At 44.1% G+C, this 18,707-nt stretch overlaps 1 protein-coding gene and 3 non-coding genes across 4 annotated transcripts in view; all 4 read right to left on the bottom strand.

The window, feature by feature from the left end:
* The window catches only part of IPO7 (importin 7), a 41,484-nt gene that overhangs the window by 11,968 nt on the left and 10,809 nt on the right, over positions 1-18,707 (bottom strand). The window contains exons 2-15 of the mRNA XM_075567069.1: positions 15,631-15,712; positions 13,570-13,723; positions 12,653-12,811; positions 11,898-12,054; positions 11,065-11,154; positions 10,529-10,623; positions 8,719-8,803; positions 6,372-6,506; positions 6,068-6,167; positions 5,391-5,467; positions 4,860-4,976; positions 2,628-2,717; positions 1,252-1,417; positions 279-439 (exon numbers count right to left, since the gene is read on the bottom strand). Coding sequence (XP_075423184.1) covers positions 279-439; positions 1,252-1,417; positions 2,628-2,717; positions 4,860-4,976; positions 5,391-5,467; positions 6,068-6,167; positions 6,372-6,506; positions 8,719-8,803; positions 10,529-10,623; positions 11,065-11,154; positions 11,898-12,054; positions 12,653-12,811; positions 13,570-13,723; positions 15,631-15,712 — 1,668 coding nt within the window. The remainder of the gene's footprint in view (positions 1-278; positions 440-1,251; positions 1,418-2,627; positions 2,718-4,859; positions 4,977-5,390; positions 5,468-6,067; positions 6,168-6,371; positions 6,507-8,718; positions 8,804-10,528; positions 10,624-11,064; positions 11,155-11,897; positions 12,055-12,652; positions 12,812-13,569; positions 13,724-15,630; positions 15,713-18,707) is intronic.
* Positions 2-182, bottom strand: LOC142464356 (small nucleolar RNA SNORA23). Its single transcript, XR_012787665.1, has one exon. It is a non-coding gene; the product is annotated as a small nucleolar RNA SNORA23 (small nucleolar RNA).
* On the bottom strand, positions 1,803-1,984 carry LOC142464357 (small nucleolar RNA SNORA23). Its single transcript, XR_012787666.1, has one exon. It is a non-coding gene; the product is annotated as a small nucleolar RNA SNORA23 (small nucleolar RNA).
* LOC142464355 (small nucleolar RNA SNORA23) lies at positions 6,983-7,163 on the bottom strand. The gene has a single exon (XR_012787664.1). It is a non-coding gene; the product is annotated as a small nucleolar RNA SNORA23 (small nucleolar RNA).

Here is an 18,707-nt window from a genome sequence, read left to right as displayed (position 1 = left end):
GTTTTGTCTGAGGATTTGGAGGCTGGCCAGTGGTGGGATCGTCCAGCAGACGGCACTTGACCAGTACTATGACCTCATGTTGATCTCTGGCCGCAGGTGGTGTGTGAGCGGAGCAGCCAGCAAGCAAGACGCAAGCAAGCTGCTTCACTAGACACAGACTGACACTGTGCACACAGGCGCTGCAGCCACATCAGGAAACATTTGCTAGACTTGCAAAACACCAAACAGCAGAATACACACCAGAAAACAGGAAACTCTGCCTGCGCCGCGACACTCACCAGATGCTGGGTCATCTCCACTGCAATGGGCGTGACTTCCTCACTGTACTCGCAGATCATTTTCTGAATCACATTGGTAAGGTCGTCGTTCTCGGTCTCCCTGATGATGTGCAGCAAAGCCTGCATTACAGGCCTGATGAATGGCGCAATATACTCCTTAGCTAGGAAAAAGCAGCTTGTGTTAACTGCCAACTTCAGAACAAAATGTATCCGTTTTCTGCAGGTCTTTACCATGCTCAATTCTCCAGCACTCGGCGGTGAAAGCCAATGTGCAACTATTTGGTAACCAACTGGTCAAAAAAACTGCTTGATGAATTGGAAGCACTGAATTCTCCAGTAATTACTGGAGACCAATGTGGGGCAACAGGCTTTTGGGGCTTCACTTGCAGCTCCCAACCACCCCAGTACCCTGCTCTCCTCTCCGCAGTGCAGAGGGGTAGTGGAGATGTTACTGGTATGAATCGTAGCTTCTCCCCGCTGCCCAATGCCTGAGCCCATCACTAGTTCCCAGTGCAAAGAGAGCAGTGGAACAGTATTCAGTGTGATCGCATAAACCCGCTGACTGGAGGGGGTGGTGAGAAGCTGCTACCCACACCTGCAACATCCCTTCTGCACCATACATGTGCGGTCCTTTTGAGGGCTTATGGGTCAGACATGCAGCCCTTGTGGTATATCATGTTGCCTACCACTGCTGCAGTCCTTTGATATTGCTTTAAAGTCGTACTAGGCAACAAGAAATCAGTGTTTCCCATGGAGATGCTTATGGAGTGCCTCCAATTACCAGACAGACGGAGGATCAAACTCGAGACACACAGGCATAGCTCTGAATCTCAGTTAAGTTGTATATTGTTTAACTTAACAGATACCAAGTGTCACTCCTTAAATATAGGTTGCTTAACTCGGTGTCACTAGAAACAGGATACTGGACATGCTGTTACTATATTTGCCAAGGACTTCACATGAGAACTGGTACCTTTTTCCTGATTACTGATAAGAACTTGGAGAGCAATGGCTGCTTCCACTTTCACAGGCATCTCCCGGTCATCAATCAGACACCTTCTGGTCAGCTCCAGGGCCGTCTGCAGGTTTTGGTCAATCTTGAACTTCACCTCACAGAAATAGTGAAGGACCCAGCAAGCCTGCAGACAACACAAACATGCAAGATCTAGGGCGCAGAAGCACTTTAAGACAACTTTGGTAGAGTCCAAGATCCACTCGGGAGATGTCATTTTAATATAGATATTATAGATTTGATGTAGGTTGTGATACCTTTTAATTAAGCAATAGTTCATAGTAGTGTGTGCCGTGTACTACTTCATGCAAATTCTAACAGTGCACAGGAAGTGTCACTAGCTCTGCACACCATCAAAAAAAAAACCATCAATGAAGAACTGCCTTGATAAAATTAAGAACGTATTGCAATCTATAACTAAAGTACACATCACTAAAACAACTACTTTAAAAAACATAGAGATAGAGACTGGTTCAGTCAGAAGAAGCCCCTTTGACAAACAGAAGCACATTGCATGTCTGAGGGTTTGGAGGCTGGCCAGTGGTGGGATCGTCCAGGAGACGTCACTTGACCAGTACTATGACCTCATGTTTGATCTCTGGCCGCAGGTGATGTGTGAGCGGAGCAGCCAGCAAGCAAGACACAAGCAAGCTGCTTCACTAGACACAGACTGACACTGTGCACACAGGCGCTGCAGCCACACGAAAGCTTTTAGTATGCACAGCTTTCCGGTCATACTACCACAAGTGTAACTGCACTTTGACGTTTTGATCAATTGTTAAGTTCCTACCATTCTGTACATCGCCACAAAACAGGGTGAATGTACTACCCAATTTATATAAGCTTTTTAATAGCACAAAATTCTTGCCAGACCATTCTCACTCCACAATTTATCATCAGATATTAGTCTTGCAACTTCAGTTATACAACTAGAATCGCAGCTGGATCTGTTTGCACACTTAACCAGCTGGTTTTAAAAAGTTACAACACCAATTCATTCCTTTTGCCTCAATAGCTATAAAACTTTACATGTGGAAAAATTATTTAGAGGGTGAATTGGTCTACAGCAGGGTAGCCAACTCCAGTCCTCAAGGGCTACCAACAGGTCAGGTTCAGGATATCCGTGCTTCAGCACAGATGGCCCAGTCGAAAACCTGAAATCCTGACCTGTTGGCCCCTGAGAACTGGAGTTGGATACCGCTGGTCTACAGAGTCAAAGGAAAACCCCAGATAATGAAAAATTCAACGTGGTAAAAAACAACCAAACAGAATTGAACAAGTTTATTAAGTTGTCTACCCAAGGCACCTGCAGAAACAATTCTCAAGGCGAGTCTTACCCGCGCTCTCATGTAACCAAGCTCACTGCTGAAAAGAGGGAACACGTGGTTTTGCAGCATGAACTCCATCTGGTCCTTGTAGATCTTTTTCTGTCAAAGATAGCAGAATTCAGAATCAGGAGGGTTAGAGAATACAGTGCAAACCCGCAACGCATTGTAGTAATCAGCACACGGGCAGCTCATGTGTGTTACACAGGTGAGCAGTCAGGTTACACAAAAGATGAAAATTTATGTTCTATGCTAAACCAGTGCCTGCCTTCCAGCCAGGCCATGATCTGGGGATAACCAAGCAGCCACGCCTACATAGAAGATAGGCGCATACATGTGTGCTTAGGAATTCACAGGGTTTTTTTTGTTTTGTTTTTTTAAAGAACATCGTATGTATAGGTTTATTTATATTGCACCATCCATGTACACAGTGCTTCACAGAATAGAACAACGAAAAGAAGTGCCTCCGGAGACCCTGACCTGAAGAGCTTACAATCTTGCGTACTGGAAGAGGAGAGAGCTAACAAACCCGGTAACTAGAGGTCTTGTTCTGTAGGACACACCGGGAGGTCATTTATGCAATACGTGTGTTCAGACCCTGCAGCTCTATTCCAGCAAACCGGAAACAATGAGCAGAATACATCGGTACATCAAGTTTGGGGGGTAATAATTTGTTTGGTGACGCCGCTATGATGCGCCTATAAATCTCATGTGCAGCAAGTTTAAAATACTTTCTATATTGATCAGCAAATAATCAATAAACCGTTACAATTAAGTTACTGACAGCTTACAAATCTTCTAAGAGGAACCATTACAAGGCAGATAATGGAGTAACCGACTTAAAAAAAATAAAACAAGTACAATTAACCCCTTTCTCTGCCAGACGCCAGCAGCACATTGCCATGCATTGCTGGTCCCTCTGGCAGCAAAAGGGCTAAATCGTTACTGTCAGTCTGTGCTTGAAGTCAGTTAAACAGATAAAGTAGCTGAGCTCTAGCAAGGCATTTAACGGAAAATACATCTTCCAATGAGCCATTGTATTAACCATCTAAGTGCCCGATGACAGCCGACAGTGGTGGCGATTACGCCCCTGCGGCACCAGATCTGGCAGAGGACGCCTCGTCCTCCGCTCCAGTCAGCGACGCCGTGATCACGACGTGCCACTTTGATGCCGTGGCCTTTCCAGTGGCAATGTCCAGGCCGCAGTGCTACTTCTACATTACTATACAATGCAAAGCCTTTCTAAGTCAAACCAGGAGATTAAATGCAACTGCAACACACAAACTAGTTCATTTGCTGGATGTCACGCCAGTATAAGCAGTGCTGTGGTGGGCTGCAGGTAAAGTGCACACAAGAGCGCAACATCTCACGTGCACGAAATGGAGACCGACCCTGCCCGCGTCACTCCGTCAAGAGGGCTGGCATATGGAATGCAAATCTACTTCTGGCAACACTGTTAATGTTTTGAGTCTGGACAATGACAGAGGAGGAACGCAAGCCGATACTGGCAGGGGAATTCTTTGCCATCAGGAACACCGCCAATCAGATTTGCAAGACACGTGCCAGCCAAGAAACGAGGTCTGATTCAGGGAAAGTCCTGTACGAGGAACCAGGTCAGCCTACGTAACAGCGCATGGAAACTAGATGCATCTTTGGCTGCTGAGAGGGACTGGCAATGGATTGCACAACAAGGCACTGTTAACTCATCTGGCAGGGAACAAGGTTTATCCGCAGCTTGGCAATAGGTTAAATTGTTTCAGTGCTGGCGGAAATACATCTTGCCAGAATCAAGCAGTTATGCACAAGGTCCACAGTTTGTTTAGATAATGGCAGCACGTAGGCTGTACTTTTTCATGCACACTTGAGCCGTGTGGCTTCAGGCCTCGCAAATCACATTTTTCTAGAACAATGTCAGGGGGCGGACATATCAACCCCTACAGATCAGAAAGAAAAATAACCCTGGTTTGTACTCTGTTCCACGTCTTGGTCATCTCAACAGGTCAGATTTTAAGGCTATCCCACCTGCTGCACAGGTGGGTTAACCAGTGGCTCAGTGAAAGACTAAGCCACCTGTGCTGCAGCACGGATATCCTGACCTGAAAGGGGGGGACCTGAGGACTGGAGTTGAGCACCCCTGTTTCAGAGAACATGGGGCTGAGGACAAACCAAGCACGGTCCTAAAACTGCAAACTGATCATGGCAAGTCTCCATACAAGTTTACCAATGAAATCCCACATGTCCTACCTTCAATAATATTTCAGCCAGAGAGCCAATCATATGGAGGGCTCCATCTTTCTTCCGAGGATCTGCAGCTGGCTCGGTGAGGATCTGGTAGCAAAAGCCCATGGTCTTCTGCAGTACCTGAACGGGGACAAAAAGCACCAAGTGTGACGCCAGGTAAGAATCACTAGAAATATAGACCATTACGGATCAAGACACACGCCCTCCTAGGATTTTAGCGTTTGAAAATCTAGGTACCCATCACGGGTCTCGTGTACAATGTACACAACGGACCATGTGAGGTGTCCCAAGCTCTGTGCACAATACTAAACCTGTAAGGTTCCCCTATTAGCCCATTAGATCAGAGCTGAAAGTTAGAGAGAGATGTACATTGCACCAATATTCCTCCAGAAACAAAAACTTGAAACCCATATAGGTTTATGTTGCATCTTCAGCTTGACCCTCCTACCAAGCAACAAATTTGTGTTATGTCGGAAGGACTTCTGCCCGTCACGGATTTATCGCTGCATGAAGTTACACACTAGTTCTATTTACCTCTTTCCTTTTGCTGCAAGCTGTGAACAGCAGTGTCTGGGCAGCAGTAGTGGGGGAGATGAAGTCCTCAAACACATCTGAGAGAACATTAATAGATGAATAAAGCACACAATTACACAGAACATTTCTAAAAGAAAATCCAGAGAAACATTTTCCGCATGCGAGGATTAAGGTTGTATGTTAATGACCCAGGAGGACAAAGGACTTTGAAACCACAGCTGCATTCAATCTGAACCCCCTTCATTCTACATCTACGTCGCCCCAAAAATGGACAGCCTTTGGCGCAGCCAGAGGTTGTGAGCCGTTTGAAATAGAGCATCTTTAACATCACCAATCTGAAACTCACGAGCCCTTTTATCCCCTGCACCCAATTTTCCAACTATATCTGTCCATTAAAGGTCTATGAATTGACTGTATAACCTCTGTTCATTTAATGTATAACCTCTGTTCATGTGCCCAGGACATACTTGGAACCAAGAGGTAACAATGTATTACTTCCTGGTAAAACATTTTATAAATAACAGGTTGTAGGTCATTGCAAGGAGTTAAATTACAGAGATACAAGCCAGGACTAGAGTACCCAATATTGTGAACTTGTAGAAATGTCCAAGTGTTTCGCCACAGATTCACAACTAAAAGTAGCAGTAATCAACGAGACAAAGTAGCAACATCCATACCGAATTTCATGCGGATATATTCATACGGGTCTTCCTGCCAGAGCTCCTCGTCCGAGTCCGTGTAACACATCAGAGGGAAAATGACATCTTGGATAATCCCCTGAAGTTACACAGGGAAGCGTGAGTCAGCCTGCCCTCAAACAAACATGAAATATTTAAGCGAAGACAAACTACTTTCTGGTTAAAGAACCAAGAAGAACGGGTGTTTTCGTTGTGCACTTAACCAGATTAGACAGTGAAGCAAGCAGAAACTAAATCAATTACTTGTGCTCATCAACAGCACTCACTTGGAAATGGCACTCACTTGGATATGGGGTTTCAAGTTCTTCCAAGTGACAGCGTGCGACACTCCTTGGTTCAGGTAGTTCAGCGTCTGCTGTAGGACCCTGGGGGCCAGGTACTGCTTCTCCTTGTATTGGTACAGCACCTTCAGCAAAACCTAGGACACAAGCCAAACACATTCTATTGTTACACCGCAAATATGTATTCACGTCTAAAAGTCAAGAACTTAACACATACATAATGTATCTAAATATAAAAACAATCTCGCCCAGCTCCTACCTTGCTGCAATTTCGAGCTTAACCCATTTGCAGTTATTCGTTACATAATGTTCTCCATGTTGGGACTATAAAACATTTTCAATACAGACTGGTTTATAATTTGGTTTCATTTGAATGGTCTACATCAGCGGTGCGCAAACTGGGGGGCGCGGGGTTTACAGAGGCCCGGCCGCTTCCCGAAGACACTTAAATTAAGTGTCGGGGAAGCGGCGAAGGCCTCTGTAAACCTCACTTGGCTACCCCTGTTTTACTTTGTGTTGAACACTATTTTCTAATCTATATAAACCAAAAGACTCACTCACTACTATTCTGAAGTTAGATCCTTGGTAATACTGTTAACTAAGCCATATAGCAGTGTGTCTGAGGGTTTGGAGGCTGGCCAGTGGTGGGATCGTCCAGGAGACGTCACTTGACCAGTACTATGACCTCATGTTGATCTCTGGCCGCAGGTTTTGTGTGAGCGGAGCAGCCAACGAGCAAGACGCAAGCAAGCTGCTTCACTAGACACAGACTGACACTGTGCACACAGCGCTGCAGCCACAATACTGCAATATCTGTCCTACACCCGGACTTATGCACAGGAGCATAATTTTAACAGGGAGATGTCATTTTGCTATTCTTGGCTTTGGGGATCCCCGAGATGGTCACTGGTGTAGTAACCGGTTTATTCAGGGGATTTCAATGACCATCCAATAAAAAGAAAAAGCTGCAACCAATAACGTTTCGACTCCTATTGGCCCGCGGGAAGAGATGTGGCAGCCGTTAACCCTGGAGGGAGTTTTAACAACGGGAAATACCTTCAGGAAATGGGGGGACCCCAGGGCCAAGACTAGCACTCTAGTGGACCCCCTGGTTCCAATTGTGTAAAGCTAGGTTTAAAAAAGAAATAATAAAATAAAAAATGAAACACCGACCAATAGCTGCCTTGACAAAGCGCGTGAAACGATCGTCGGCTCCGGCGTTCTCTCGACTAGAGCACACAAGAACTTGGCTTTAATTTACTGTTACGTGTACCGAGAGCAGTGGTTAGTAAGACATATGCTATACAAACCGTACTAGGCGATATTGTATTAACATACATCACAGCTTATGTATGGTTGTGTGTAATGAGGCTAGTGGTCCGTACCCCCACATCATACTGCCTCTTCAGATTCAGGGGAGACAGACCGTCTCTTCCTACCAAATAGGATATCAGCTATGAGAATGCTGTATACAAAAGAGGCACTAATACCATGTTGCATAATTAACCCCGACGGTACTGGTCAGGCTCCTAGCTACACCAAGCAGGGACAAATCTCTTTTAAACTGGAGTTGCTCATGGGGGCTAGTTTGTTGCAATAATAGTGCCAAGGGGTATGGGGGAGAGTTTAAAATATAGCTAATGCTACACATTAGCTGCATGTATGATACTTAGTAATACAAGCTGGGTTATGTGTTTACAAACAAGCAGATCACTTTGAGACTGCAATAAGTAATTTCCTGCTTCGATTAAAACCAAAGCCTGAACACTAAGAATGATATAAAAAATATTATCCTTCTATTTAATGTGTGGAAACTATACTAACATCCACAAATTGTACATGTGTATTCTCAAGGGGGCATATTGTGTAGCCGATATAAATCTGAAAGGCTCACTGTTACTCCTATAATGTAACAGATTAACCCCATAAATGCATTTGCTCTGTTTGGGGTTTCCGTGAATTGGCACACATTGAGGCAATTAACCTCTGCTTGCAAACAATTACCAAGTTATTAACTGGCCCCTAATCCACTTGGTCAACGTATTTTAGTATTTCGTTTGTCATTTATATGTACGACCTTATTTTATTTAATTACTATTAAAAATTACGTTTTAATTACTACAAATGTACCTATCACTAACTGGGGTCTCCGAGTGCTCTTAATAGCCGGGTTCTCTCTCTTGGGTCTACTACATTTCAATTTATAGCGGTAGTAGCACCAGACTCCGTACCATTCTCATTTCACCCATATGGCAACAGCTGAGCAGGGGTCCCCTTTCCCTTCCCACTAGGTATTATCCAAAAGGTGCAAGGGATTGTGTGCTAAACGTCTATATCACAAAGATATACCTGCTGAACACCAACAGCAAACGCCTTCAGGAAGACTTCAGCAAAATCATTGTACTCCTTAGAGACATTTCCTGGGCTTCCATATCTGAAACCGGCAACAAAAATCAGGTTACCACCTAGCCCAAGTAGCACATAGCTCAACCACGTCACTGCCAGACGGATTAGCAATGTACTGAGAACATGACCATATATAGCACATACCAAATTACAGCTGCTGAGTGCATAGAAAAGAGCTACCATCACCAATCAGAAAGCTTATTACAACTCACAGCGAAAACATACATCAGAAACATACCTATTTACTGCACGCTAGTGCTGCTGGCAAATTTGTGACCAATATGTCCCTTCCCCCTGTATTTACACAGTAGGCTAAATGAATGCAGCTTGAAACAAACTAGATCCGAGTACACTCAAGACCTGGTCATTAAAGTGTTTACAAACAGATAAATCACTCAAGACCCCATCTATAAATAAGTGGGGTGCATCATTTCTTCCAGGGCCTAACAAAAACAAAATGTTTTAAAGGAGCAATCCAAGCAATAGCCTACATGTTCTGTACATCAGTTCTAGTATTAGACAACACTTACTACTTTTTTCATTCTTTTAATTCAACAGTCAATGCCATTTTTAATGAGTTTCAATATACTGAGCATCCTTTGATTTCTATAGTAGGTGTTGGCACACCTCCCCAGCAGTGCAAGAGCTTTGCAACACTTTCCTGTTAGTGAAAATTTATTGTCAATGTTCCCAGCAGTTTGAGCTGCAAACTAATAGATCATGTTACCTTAGTAATATAAGAATACGTTGTAGCTGCCGAGTTACACTGACTGAAGGATTGATTGAAACTGAAAGCCATTTCGTGAACCCTGGGAAGCAGGATTTTGCTGATCGATCACGGGAGAACGAATCGATCAGCAGCTTAGGCAATTAGTTTTCAATAAAGGTAATCAAATGCTGCATATTAAAAAAAATAAATAAAATAAAAAATAAAAAAAAATATATATATATATACACACACACACAAATATAACTGTATGCTCATCTGCATGTCTTAGGCAGGTCTGCAACCCCGCCTTTCCCCATTATCACCCAGCATACAGCACTTCCACTGCAGCAAGGGATTCTGGGAAATGACATGCAAATGAGCACAGTGTGTCACTTTTTGCCTCAAAAACCATTTTTAACATGGTTCCCTATAGGCTTAAGCTTGCTGCATGGTCACAGCTTTGAGCACAGCCAGGGTTAAGGTGCATACCCAGAAAACCACCCACAGACAGCTGTTTCGACCTTAATGGGTCTCATTAGTGTGGGGTTGATTTTAACTGGGTATGCAAAGAGGGTATGGGATAGGCTAAACCATAATACTGAGGTAAGTTATGGTGAGTAAAAAAAGTGACAAAAACCCTCCACAGAAAAGCAAATATGCAAATACAACTGTATGCTCATCTGCATGTCTTAGGCAGGTCTGCAATAAATATATATATATTTTTTTTTTTTTTTTTTTTAAAAGCTGCTTGGCTTGCCTCAAACATTAACAGTCATGTTACATGCATTCTAGAGCAGGAAGATGAAAATGTAAATTGTGCTTAAGGTGTGACATTACTTTCTCCCCCATTTCTTTTAGGGTTTTATTTAAACAAACCTAATGCCCCCCCCCCCCCCTGATCTCGCTCTTTTTACTTCTAATAGCATATTTAATGCAATTGGCTTTGCCTCTCTGGGGAGATTGCACCTATAAAAAAGGCCTTTGCACTCCTGCATTAAAAGCGTAGAATCACTATTGGCAGAAGAGGAACGAGCAAGCTCTCACCTCTCAAACAGTCTCGCTAATATGTGCAGAGCCCACTTCTTGCATTTCCACCAGGGCAGCTCTGGTCGGTCATCTTCATCAACCTGAAGAGTTTCCTGGCCAAACAAAAACAAACTGAATGATACTGGAGCCCGGGGGGTTTCCCCCACATGTAGACAATTGTTTCCTCTGTTTCTTTCACTGACAGTTTTTACCCCAATTAGGCTAGCTCAGTTTGAAAGTGAAACGATCTCTTCCTACGTGTGGCAGACTTCATTTTAATGCAGTGGTCTCAAATACAGTCCTAAAGGGCCACCAACAGGCCAGGTTTTATGGATATCCCTGCTTCAGCACCAGTGGCTCAATGAGCCTTCACTTGATCCACCGGACCCCTGAAGCAGGGATATCCATAAAACCTGGCCTGTTGGTGGCCCTCGAGGACTGAGTTTGAGACCTCTGCTTTAAGGCATCTGAAATGTTGCAATGCAGTGCAGCCTTCTGAGCAAGAAGGGTTGTCACCGCGTCAGGATAGCAGCTCTTTTAGATGTGGTACTTACAGCTGGTACCTCCCGGTCCACCACCGTCTTCAGAATCTCAATCCAGTCGGTCAAGTTCTGCTGATTAATCAACTCGAGCGGCAGAGTATACTGGGAAGAGAAAAGCACATGTGCCTTGTACAGCAACTGCAACCTCGCAGAGCACAGCAAGAAACTCAGCAGCTAAACTCCCAATCTGGTCTCTGTATGCCACGGAGAAATACAACGACCAAAAACAGTTACTATGCCAGGTCTTTGGTTCACTGCACTTGCAACGCTGTTGAATGGATGTATAATATTCCCCTTACAAAACTCACTTTTTACGTGTATTAGCAAACATCTGAAAGAGCTAAGTATCAGTTGGAAAAGAATTGCACGTATGCGTTAGGCTAAGCTTTGCGTTCAGTAAAAATGCAATTAATAAAACATCAAATGTCATGTAGATAGATTTATATTAAGATGGAAATAAGTCAGGATTACCCTATACACCAAGGGGGAAATAAAAATAAAGTCAGAGTGCTGTATATTCCAAATGGTAAAAATCAATATATTAATCGTTGAGAGCCAGAGGGCCTGTAACAATCTTTTATCTTGTGCAGCGCTGATGGGTTCGCAGCGCTGTACATAACATTTTTAGAGGAACGAGTCCCTGCCCCATAAAGCTTACAATCTGTTTTTGGTGTCTTTACTCGCTGTGCCGTCCCTTTAGCCCTGTGTATATTTTAGTGGTACAGCACTCGGTGCAGGACCCAGGAGATACCCAAGTGGATCCACTATACACACACACCCAACTTTATTCCCCTTAGATCCGCCTCAAGAAAACAAAACAGTCTCCGGAGGCAGAGAAATCTGACCTGCACAAGCGCATAGAAGATCTTGAAGATCTGTTTCTGGATGAGGACAGACTGCTCAGAGGGGTCAGGGAGCAGCTGGATGAAACGATCCTTCAGCATGGGCAGGAAGTGCTGCATTGCTGCTATCAGCGGAGTTCTCTCCTCTGGCTTCTTGTACCTGTCACGGTACAAGAGGAATAAAGAGGACGGCACTGAGCAAGCCCAACGGGACTAAAAGCACACAGTGAAACGGAGACACTCCTGGAAAATCATGAACATGTAGTATAATTTCAAAAACGAGTGCTCTTAATGGTCTAACTCCAGTCCTAAAGAGCCAACAGGCCAGGTTCAGGATATCCCTGCTTCAGCACACGTGGCTCAGTGATTCCGACAGCCACCTGTGCTGAAGCAGGGAAATCCTTGAAAACCGACCTCTTGGTTGCCCTTGAGGTCTGGCGTTGGCCACCGCATGTCTAATGCTTCCTTTAAACAAAGAACAAATGATAAAAAACAACATTGATGGAATAATTCCAGCTGCAGATCGCAACTGCCTGCTCCCAATGCCCACAACATAGTCCAAGGAAACCCCTTCCTGCTAGTTATTACTGAGGGTTACAAGGCAGCAGGGCCTGGCACCAAAATATGTGTTATGGGTCTGCACGTACGGGCTACTTCAAAATGCAAAACCTCCATGCCGTTTAGAAAAGACAATGCGGGCAACATTAAGGAGCCCAGGCGATATGGCTGCAATTGCCTTTGCATGCACGTGCGCTTACTCATAGTTCTTCACCAGCTGATAAAGACAGAGGAGGATCCCAAGCCAGCAGGCACTGTTGTCTGACTGGAGATAAAACCCAATCTTCTCCACTACTGCAGTCCAACGGTTGGGATAATCATGCTTAATAATGTGATGGATACAGGTCGTGAGTTGGACTCTGGAAATATTAAAAGAAACACAAACAAAGTGAGAGTTCCAGCAAATGGTGCAAATAAAGAACATAAGAAAAACAATTGTGCAGGGCAGCAACAAGAAAGCAGGCATCACATTGGCTATTTTTTAAAGCAGCAATCCTGCGGTTCATTTTTTGTTTTGTTACAGGATTGAAGCAGCCGAGGATCTCTGGAGTGTAAATGTGTTAATTCCAGCTCTGGGGGCCCCTGCTTCCTGACATACTTGCCTATGCAAGCTGCAGCTGCTTGCAGCTCCTTCTACGTTGGGGTTATCAAAACGGCGGATTTAAAGCGCCCGCGTCACGTGGTCCAATAGGAAGCCGTCAAGTCATCCCTTGCGGCTTCCTATTGGCCCGCGTGCCCAGGACATAAAAACCCTGCGGAGCTGCTACTGTCATCACCTACGGGTGCAAGTATCTCGGGGAGTAGGGGGTCCCCCTGTAGCGGAAATCCACACTATTCATCTCCAGAGACTGCCAACTCCACAGGATTTTTTTGGGTGGGGGAGAGCGGGTGGCGCGCATCTGCTCGTTTAAACCTCAATTGCATATGAACTTTAGTACAGGCACGAAGTATTTAACCAACCAGCGCTACTCCACAAGACCCCTTACAGCCCAAGTATACGGCAGGTTGAGGGCTCCGTTACGACGCTGGTGTAGATGTCCCAGCACCTGCTCCTTTCCTAGAGGCCCCAGAATGCTTCTCCCACCCAGATTTCTCCTGCAGTATCCGAGCCGCGTACCTGATGAGATCTGGCGACTGGATAATGGCTTCTACGATGTTTTCTCGGATAAAATGCCGGTCTTCCTCAGGGATGGTGTGAGGGGGCAACTCTCCTGGGGTTGCCTCACGGTCAGGCCAGTACTGAGTTATCATATTCTTCAAATAAATAACACCTACAACACAGGAAGAGGACGCCAAGAAATAAAGAAATCAGCTGGCAAAGTGTCATCTAGTCAAATGTGATCCCTACAGCGTTTTCTTTTAGTGAGCACAACCCCAGCCCCTGCGAACATTTTTTTTAGAATACATTCTGTAGGAAAACATGAATTAAAACTACTTCAATTAATAGATAAACCATCAAATATAGGATAAAGTATCCGTCGCCTACATTTAGCATAGGTTCAACCTGATATGAAAATACAGGCATACCCCGCATTAACGTACGCAATGGGACTGGAGCATGTATGTAAAGCGAAAATGTACTTAAAGTGAAGCACTGCCTTTTTTCCACTTATCGATGCATGTACTGTACTGCAATCATCCTATACGTACATAACTGATGTAAATAAGGCATTTGTAACAGGCTCTATAGTCTTTACGCTTGTGCACAGCTTCGGTGCAGGTAGGGAGTTCAACTTTGCTGTTCAGGACGTGCGGACAGGCGCATGCGTGAGCTGCCGTTTGACTATTGGGCGCTATGTACTTACTCGCGAGTGTACTTAAAGTGAGTGTCCTTAAAGCGGGGTATGCCTGTATGTCATTTCAACCTCATCTACTATGCTATTATGTATGTAATTATGTTCATTGCAGTGAATTTAACATGGGTGGGCAACTCCAGTTCTCAAGAGCCACCAACAGGTCAGGTTTTAAGGCTATCCCTGCTTCAGTCATTGACAGCCACCTGTGCTGAAGTTTGTTGGCCCTTGAGGTCTGCTGTTGCCCACCCCCCCCTTCCCATGGGTTAACCTCCAATCGCTCTTGCATACTATATGTATAAAACATTTGTTCAAACAAAGAGGAGTTAAAAACCCTTCATGTGTGACGGTGTATAAATGGATTTTGTGTCAGGAGTAAGTCCCTTTGCACAAAAGCTTCAAGCCCAGCGATCCTTGCGATAAACATTGAAAAGCCCACACAGTTGCCTGTCCCCTGCTGCCTGGCAATCTTCAGATCAAAACGCTGATGCAGCAGGATACAAATGGGGCCTTTTGTAACCTCTGCATGAATCCCACAATGATAATAACAAAAGATTAATGTGAAGATCCACATGTAAACCCCATTAAGCAGTTGCAGAGGCCTGTATCGCTTTGCAAAAAGGCTGCAGATCCGACTGCAACAAAAATACAGACTTCTGCTTTCTAGCCTCCAATTCAAAACAGCTGCAAGTTATAGGTCTTCTACGCACACAAAAAGCTCTCAAATTCATATTTGAGAAATATAATAGATTGCATTGGGATAACAAACAGTCTTTACTGTCTATGTCAATTCCATCTTCGGATATTACTAGCCCTCAAGGATGGGCGCACAACGGGTGTTACCCAAATCTGTTAGCCTCATCAGTTTTTCAGAAAGGAAGCGGCCAAGTTGCAAGATGAAAATGCACGCTTTAAATCGGCATTGCATGCAAAATCCTGTGTTTAATTTTATTTGTTTACGAATCAGTTTATTAGAGAATACTTACTGCATTTCCCCCCCACTCTTTATGCCCTTTGTAATGATGTTTAATGCATGAAGCTTCCTCGGGTTGCTATATTCCTAAATCTGTTATGGGGATTTCCAGATAGATTTTTAGAAGCTTTATATAGCCCCCCCAATTTAAAAAACCTAAGCTAGACCACATTATTAGAGAAAGAAGGGTTTGTATATTGTCACAAAGTATTTTGTATTTCCCTACAAGACTTGGACGGACACACACGGGAATCTATCGGTAAACTGACTTCCCAATGGAGATTTAGCACCTTATTGCCATGATCCTTCGGGCACATGTTTACTTCCTTGTTACTAACGGATGTTCCTTGGCAGACTTACCCAGTGCATACCATAACATTAGATACACAATGCGTTTCTAAGACATACTTGCCTGCTTGCCTTACTGGTAAATCCAGTTGCTCAGACATGGTGATCTGAAGCAGAGTTGACACGAAGGTCACAGATTTATGGGACTAGGAAACAAAAAGAAGAAAACACCACACGATTGGGATTAAAACCTACAAATAGATCATATGAAATCTCACCAACTGTAACCCCTTCAATACAGTGCATTATTTCCAGTTCCAGGCCTCCCTCCTTCCCCCGGAGATACTTACCGATGAAGGTACCAGTGCATCACTGCCTACCTCTGGGATTTAAATGGCCGTCCAATAGGAAGCCACAATGGATGATGCTGCGGCTTCCTATTGGCCTATGCAACGCATGAGATTTGAACCTGAGCAAAGATCTAAAGGTTCATTTACTGCTCCCAAGAAAGCGAGGCAGACTGTATATTGGAAGATGACATTAAGTTATTAAAGAAAACAAAGTTAAACAAATACATTAACAACTCACAACAGTCAATGTACACACACACACACACACACACACACACACGCTTCGTATCTATATGATCCTTACAGACACGCTAAATAACACTTATTCCATCGGTCTAACAACTCATCAGCTGCCGATTAAAATCATTCATGATTCCAAGGTGGGATGTGAACACAAATGAATGGAAATGTGTTGGCTATTTAATATGTCTATAAGTGGTCTCTAAGGCAGGGGTACGCAAATGTGTTTTGCAGCGCCCTCCCCGCCTGCTCTCCTCCGTTGATGCACGGCCCTAACCTCACGCAACGGGGTGTGTTACGTGAACCGCGGCGTCCTTTAATGTCACATGACGCCGCTTTGCCATGGTCACGCCTCCTAAAGCTCGATAAGTAGAGGTTGCAGAGGCCTCACGCGGTCTCCCAGCCTTTAATTTAAAGGCCTTGCGGACGAGTGCAAGACCTCTGCAAGCGGCCGTGCTCCCCCCCCCAAAAAAAATCTTGTGCCCTCCAGTTTGCGCACCGCTGCCCTAAGGCATGCCAACAGGCGCAGAACACAAACAGAGCCTTTCCTTTTTAAGTGCTTAAGCAAATTAAGATCACAAGCTCTAAACTCCAGCGGGCAAAACCCAGCGGGACCGACTTACAAATCCAGCAACACGGGATACTTGAACTTGGCTTGTTTGAGAATATAGAACAGTTTGTGTCAGCTGTAATATGCAAAATGAGGCAGGTGCCATTTGTCTCTCACTAATTATACATGGCATACTGTAAAGATGTATATGCGGTGGGAGTAGTGATTAATTCCTTTGGATGGAAGCACACGATAGTGATTGTGTCTGCAATCCGCTGCCACTTTGCTATATTTAGATGAAGTTCTTAGACCAGCAGCCTGTAAAATGACAGTCAGCAAAAACGCTGAGCTACTGAAACCATAAGAAACCGACCAACGAGAAGCCACAGTGGTGGGTGACCTGTGGAGCAACCTAGGTGTCAGTCCTGGGACTGCTCCCCCATGCGGGCACCATACACCTCATCCCATCCTCAACAAGAGGAATTCATAGAAAAGCTACTTATCGTAACCATTCTGCATTATAGCGAAATACTTTGCCCTTAAGGGTTTACCCATCTTTTTCAAATTCATATACGAAACGCTGACTTGTGGATAAAGTGTTCATCCCAGAAGTTGGTCATTCACTGGTATAAACAATGACATTTTACTCATTGGCAATTGATCAATGAAGGTTAGTGGCAAAGTCCTCATTTCAATCAATTATGAAGCACGTCAAAAAATGTAAAAATGGAAGCAGCATTTCAAAATAACTGGTATTAATACACAATGCTTTTTATTTTTTAGTGGTTGTGAACTGGAATTTATCATGTCATTGATCATGTCATTATGTTGTTATCAAGGTTTGACCATGTGACTAGGTACACATATGCATAGATCAGGTTCTCTCATTGGTGCGTACCAGTATCAGTATGTTGGATTGGCTGTTTAGAAATGTGGGTTGTATCTGGGATTACAATTTGGAGTTCATGATTGTTTTCAGGTGTTTTTTAGTATGTGTTAAGGGGTATATATGGGTGCTTGTGTTAGTCTGTAGTTGCACTGCCCTGAGGAAGGTCCCGTTGGGAGGACCGAAACGTTGGCGGCCTTGTGTTACTGAATACACTTTTTTGATACCATACCTGCAGTGTGCTGTCTCTTTTTGGCTATCAGGATCCCCTGGTCTCCATATGTCTATATATATCTATATATATCTATATCATATATATATGATAAAGTTGCATTTGTTGCGACGAAACGCGTCAGGGACGTACTTTACGACATTACATCATCACACTGTGTGCATCCTTTACGGCCGGGGAGCACATGTAGTGATTTGAAGGCCATACTCTGATGCCAGAACTACCTGGATGATTTCAAGTGAACCGAGTGAACCGGAGGGATTGCGCTGTTCGTGAGATCAACTCCAGCCTGCTATGGACTCTCTGCTGCGGTTTGGACACGCCTTGGTGGTGATTATATATCACATACTGCATATATTTTACTTGTCTATTGTGAGTGTTTTTAATCCCCCCATCCACCCTTCCCCACATTAAATGTTACAGTGTTACACTATGGGGCGCGCGCTCTCTGTTTTGTCTCATATACATATACATATATACACACACATATATATATATATATATATATATATATATATATATATATATATATATATATATATATAAATAAAAAGATATAAAGACCGCTAAAAAAAAAAAAAAAAAAAAAAACACGAACCACTACGAAAATTCTTCATCAAGCTTTATCCCGTTAGGCGCGGCTACTCTGGGCACAACAGGTCAACTGGCTTTGCTTTCACAGTGCCAGCCGAACCCAGGAGAGATCATGTCTGAGGCAACGACAGAGGCGGCTGCTCTACTGAACTAATTACTGCGCCTTTCAGCTAGTTAACACTTCTCAATCTGTGGCGTTCTCAAAATAACTTCATACGTATGGAGAGCGTTTAAAATAAGCCACACGTGCCAAACCAGGCCTGTTGCAGAATGCCATACTCCCAACAGTGCAGAGCGCTCAGCACTAGAACATCTTATACTTCAGATTGTAAGCTCTGGCGGGCCCAGC

The sequence above is a fragment of the Ascaphus truei genome, chromosome 12 (assembly GCF_040206685.1).
Source record: "Ascaphus truei isolate aAscTru1 chromosome 12, aAscTru1.hap1, whole genome shotgun sequence".
Classification (NCBI taxonomy): domain Eukaryota; kingdom Metazoa; phylum Chordata; class Amphibia; order Anura; family Ascaphidae; genus Ascaphus; species Ascaphus truei.
Note: the sequence above shows the minus strand (reverse complement) of the source record. Positions and strands in the feature narration are given on the sequence as shown.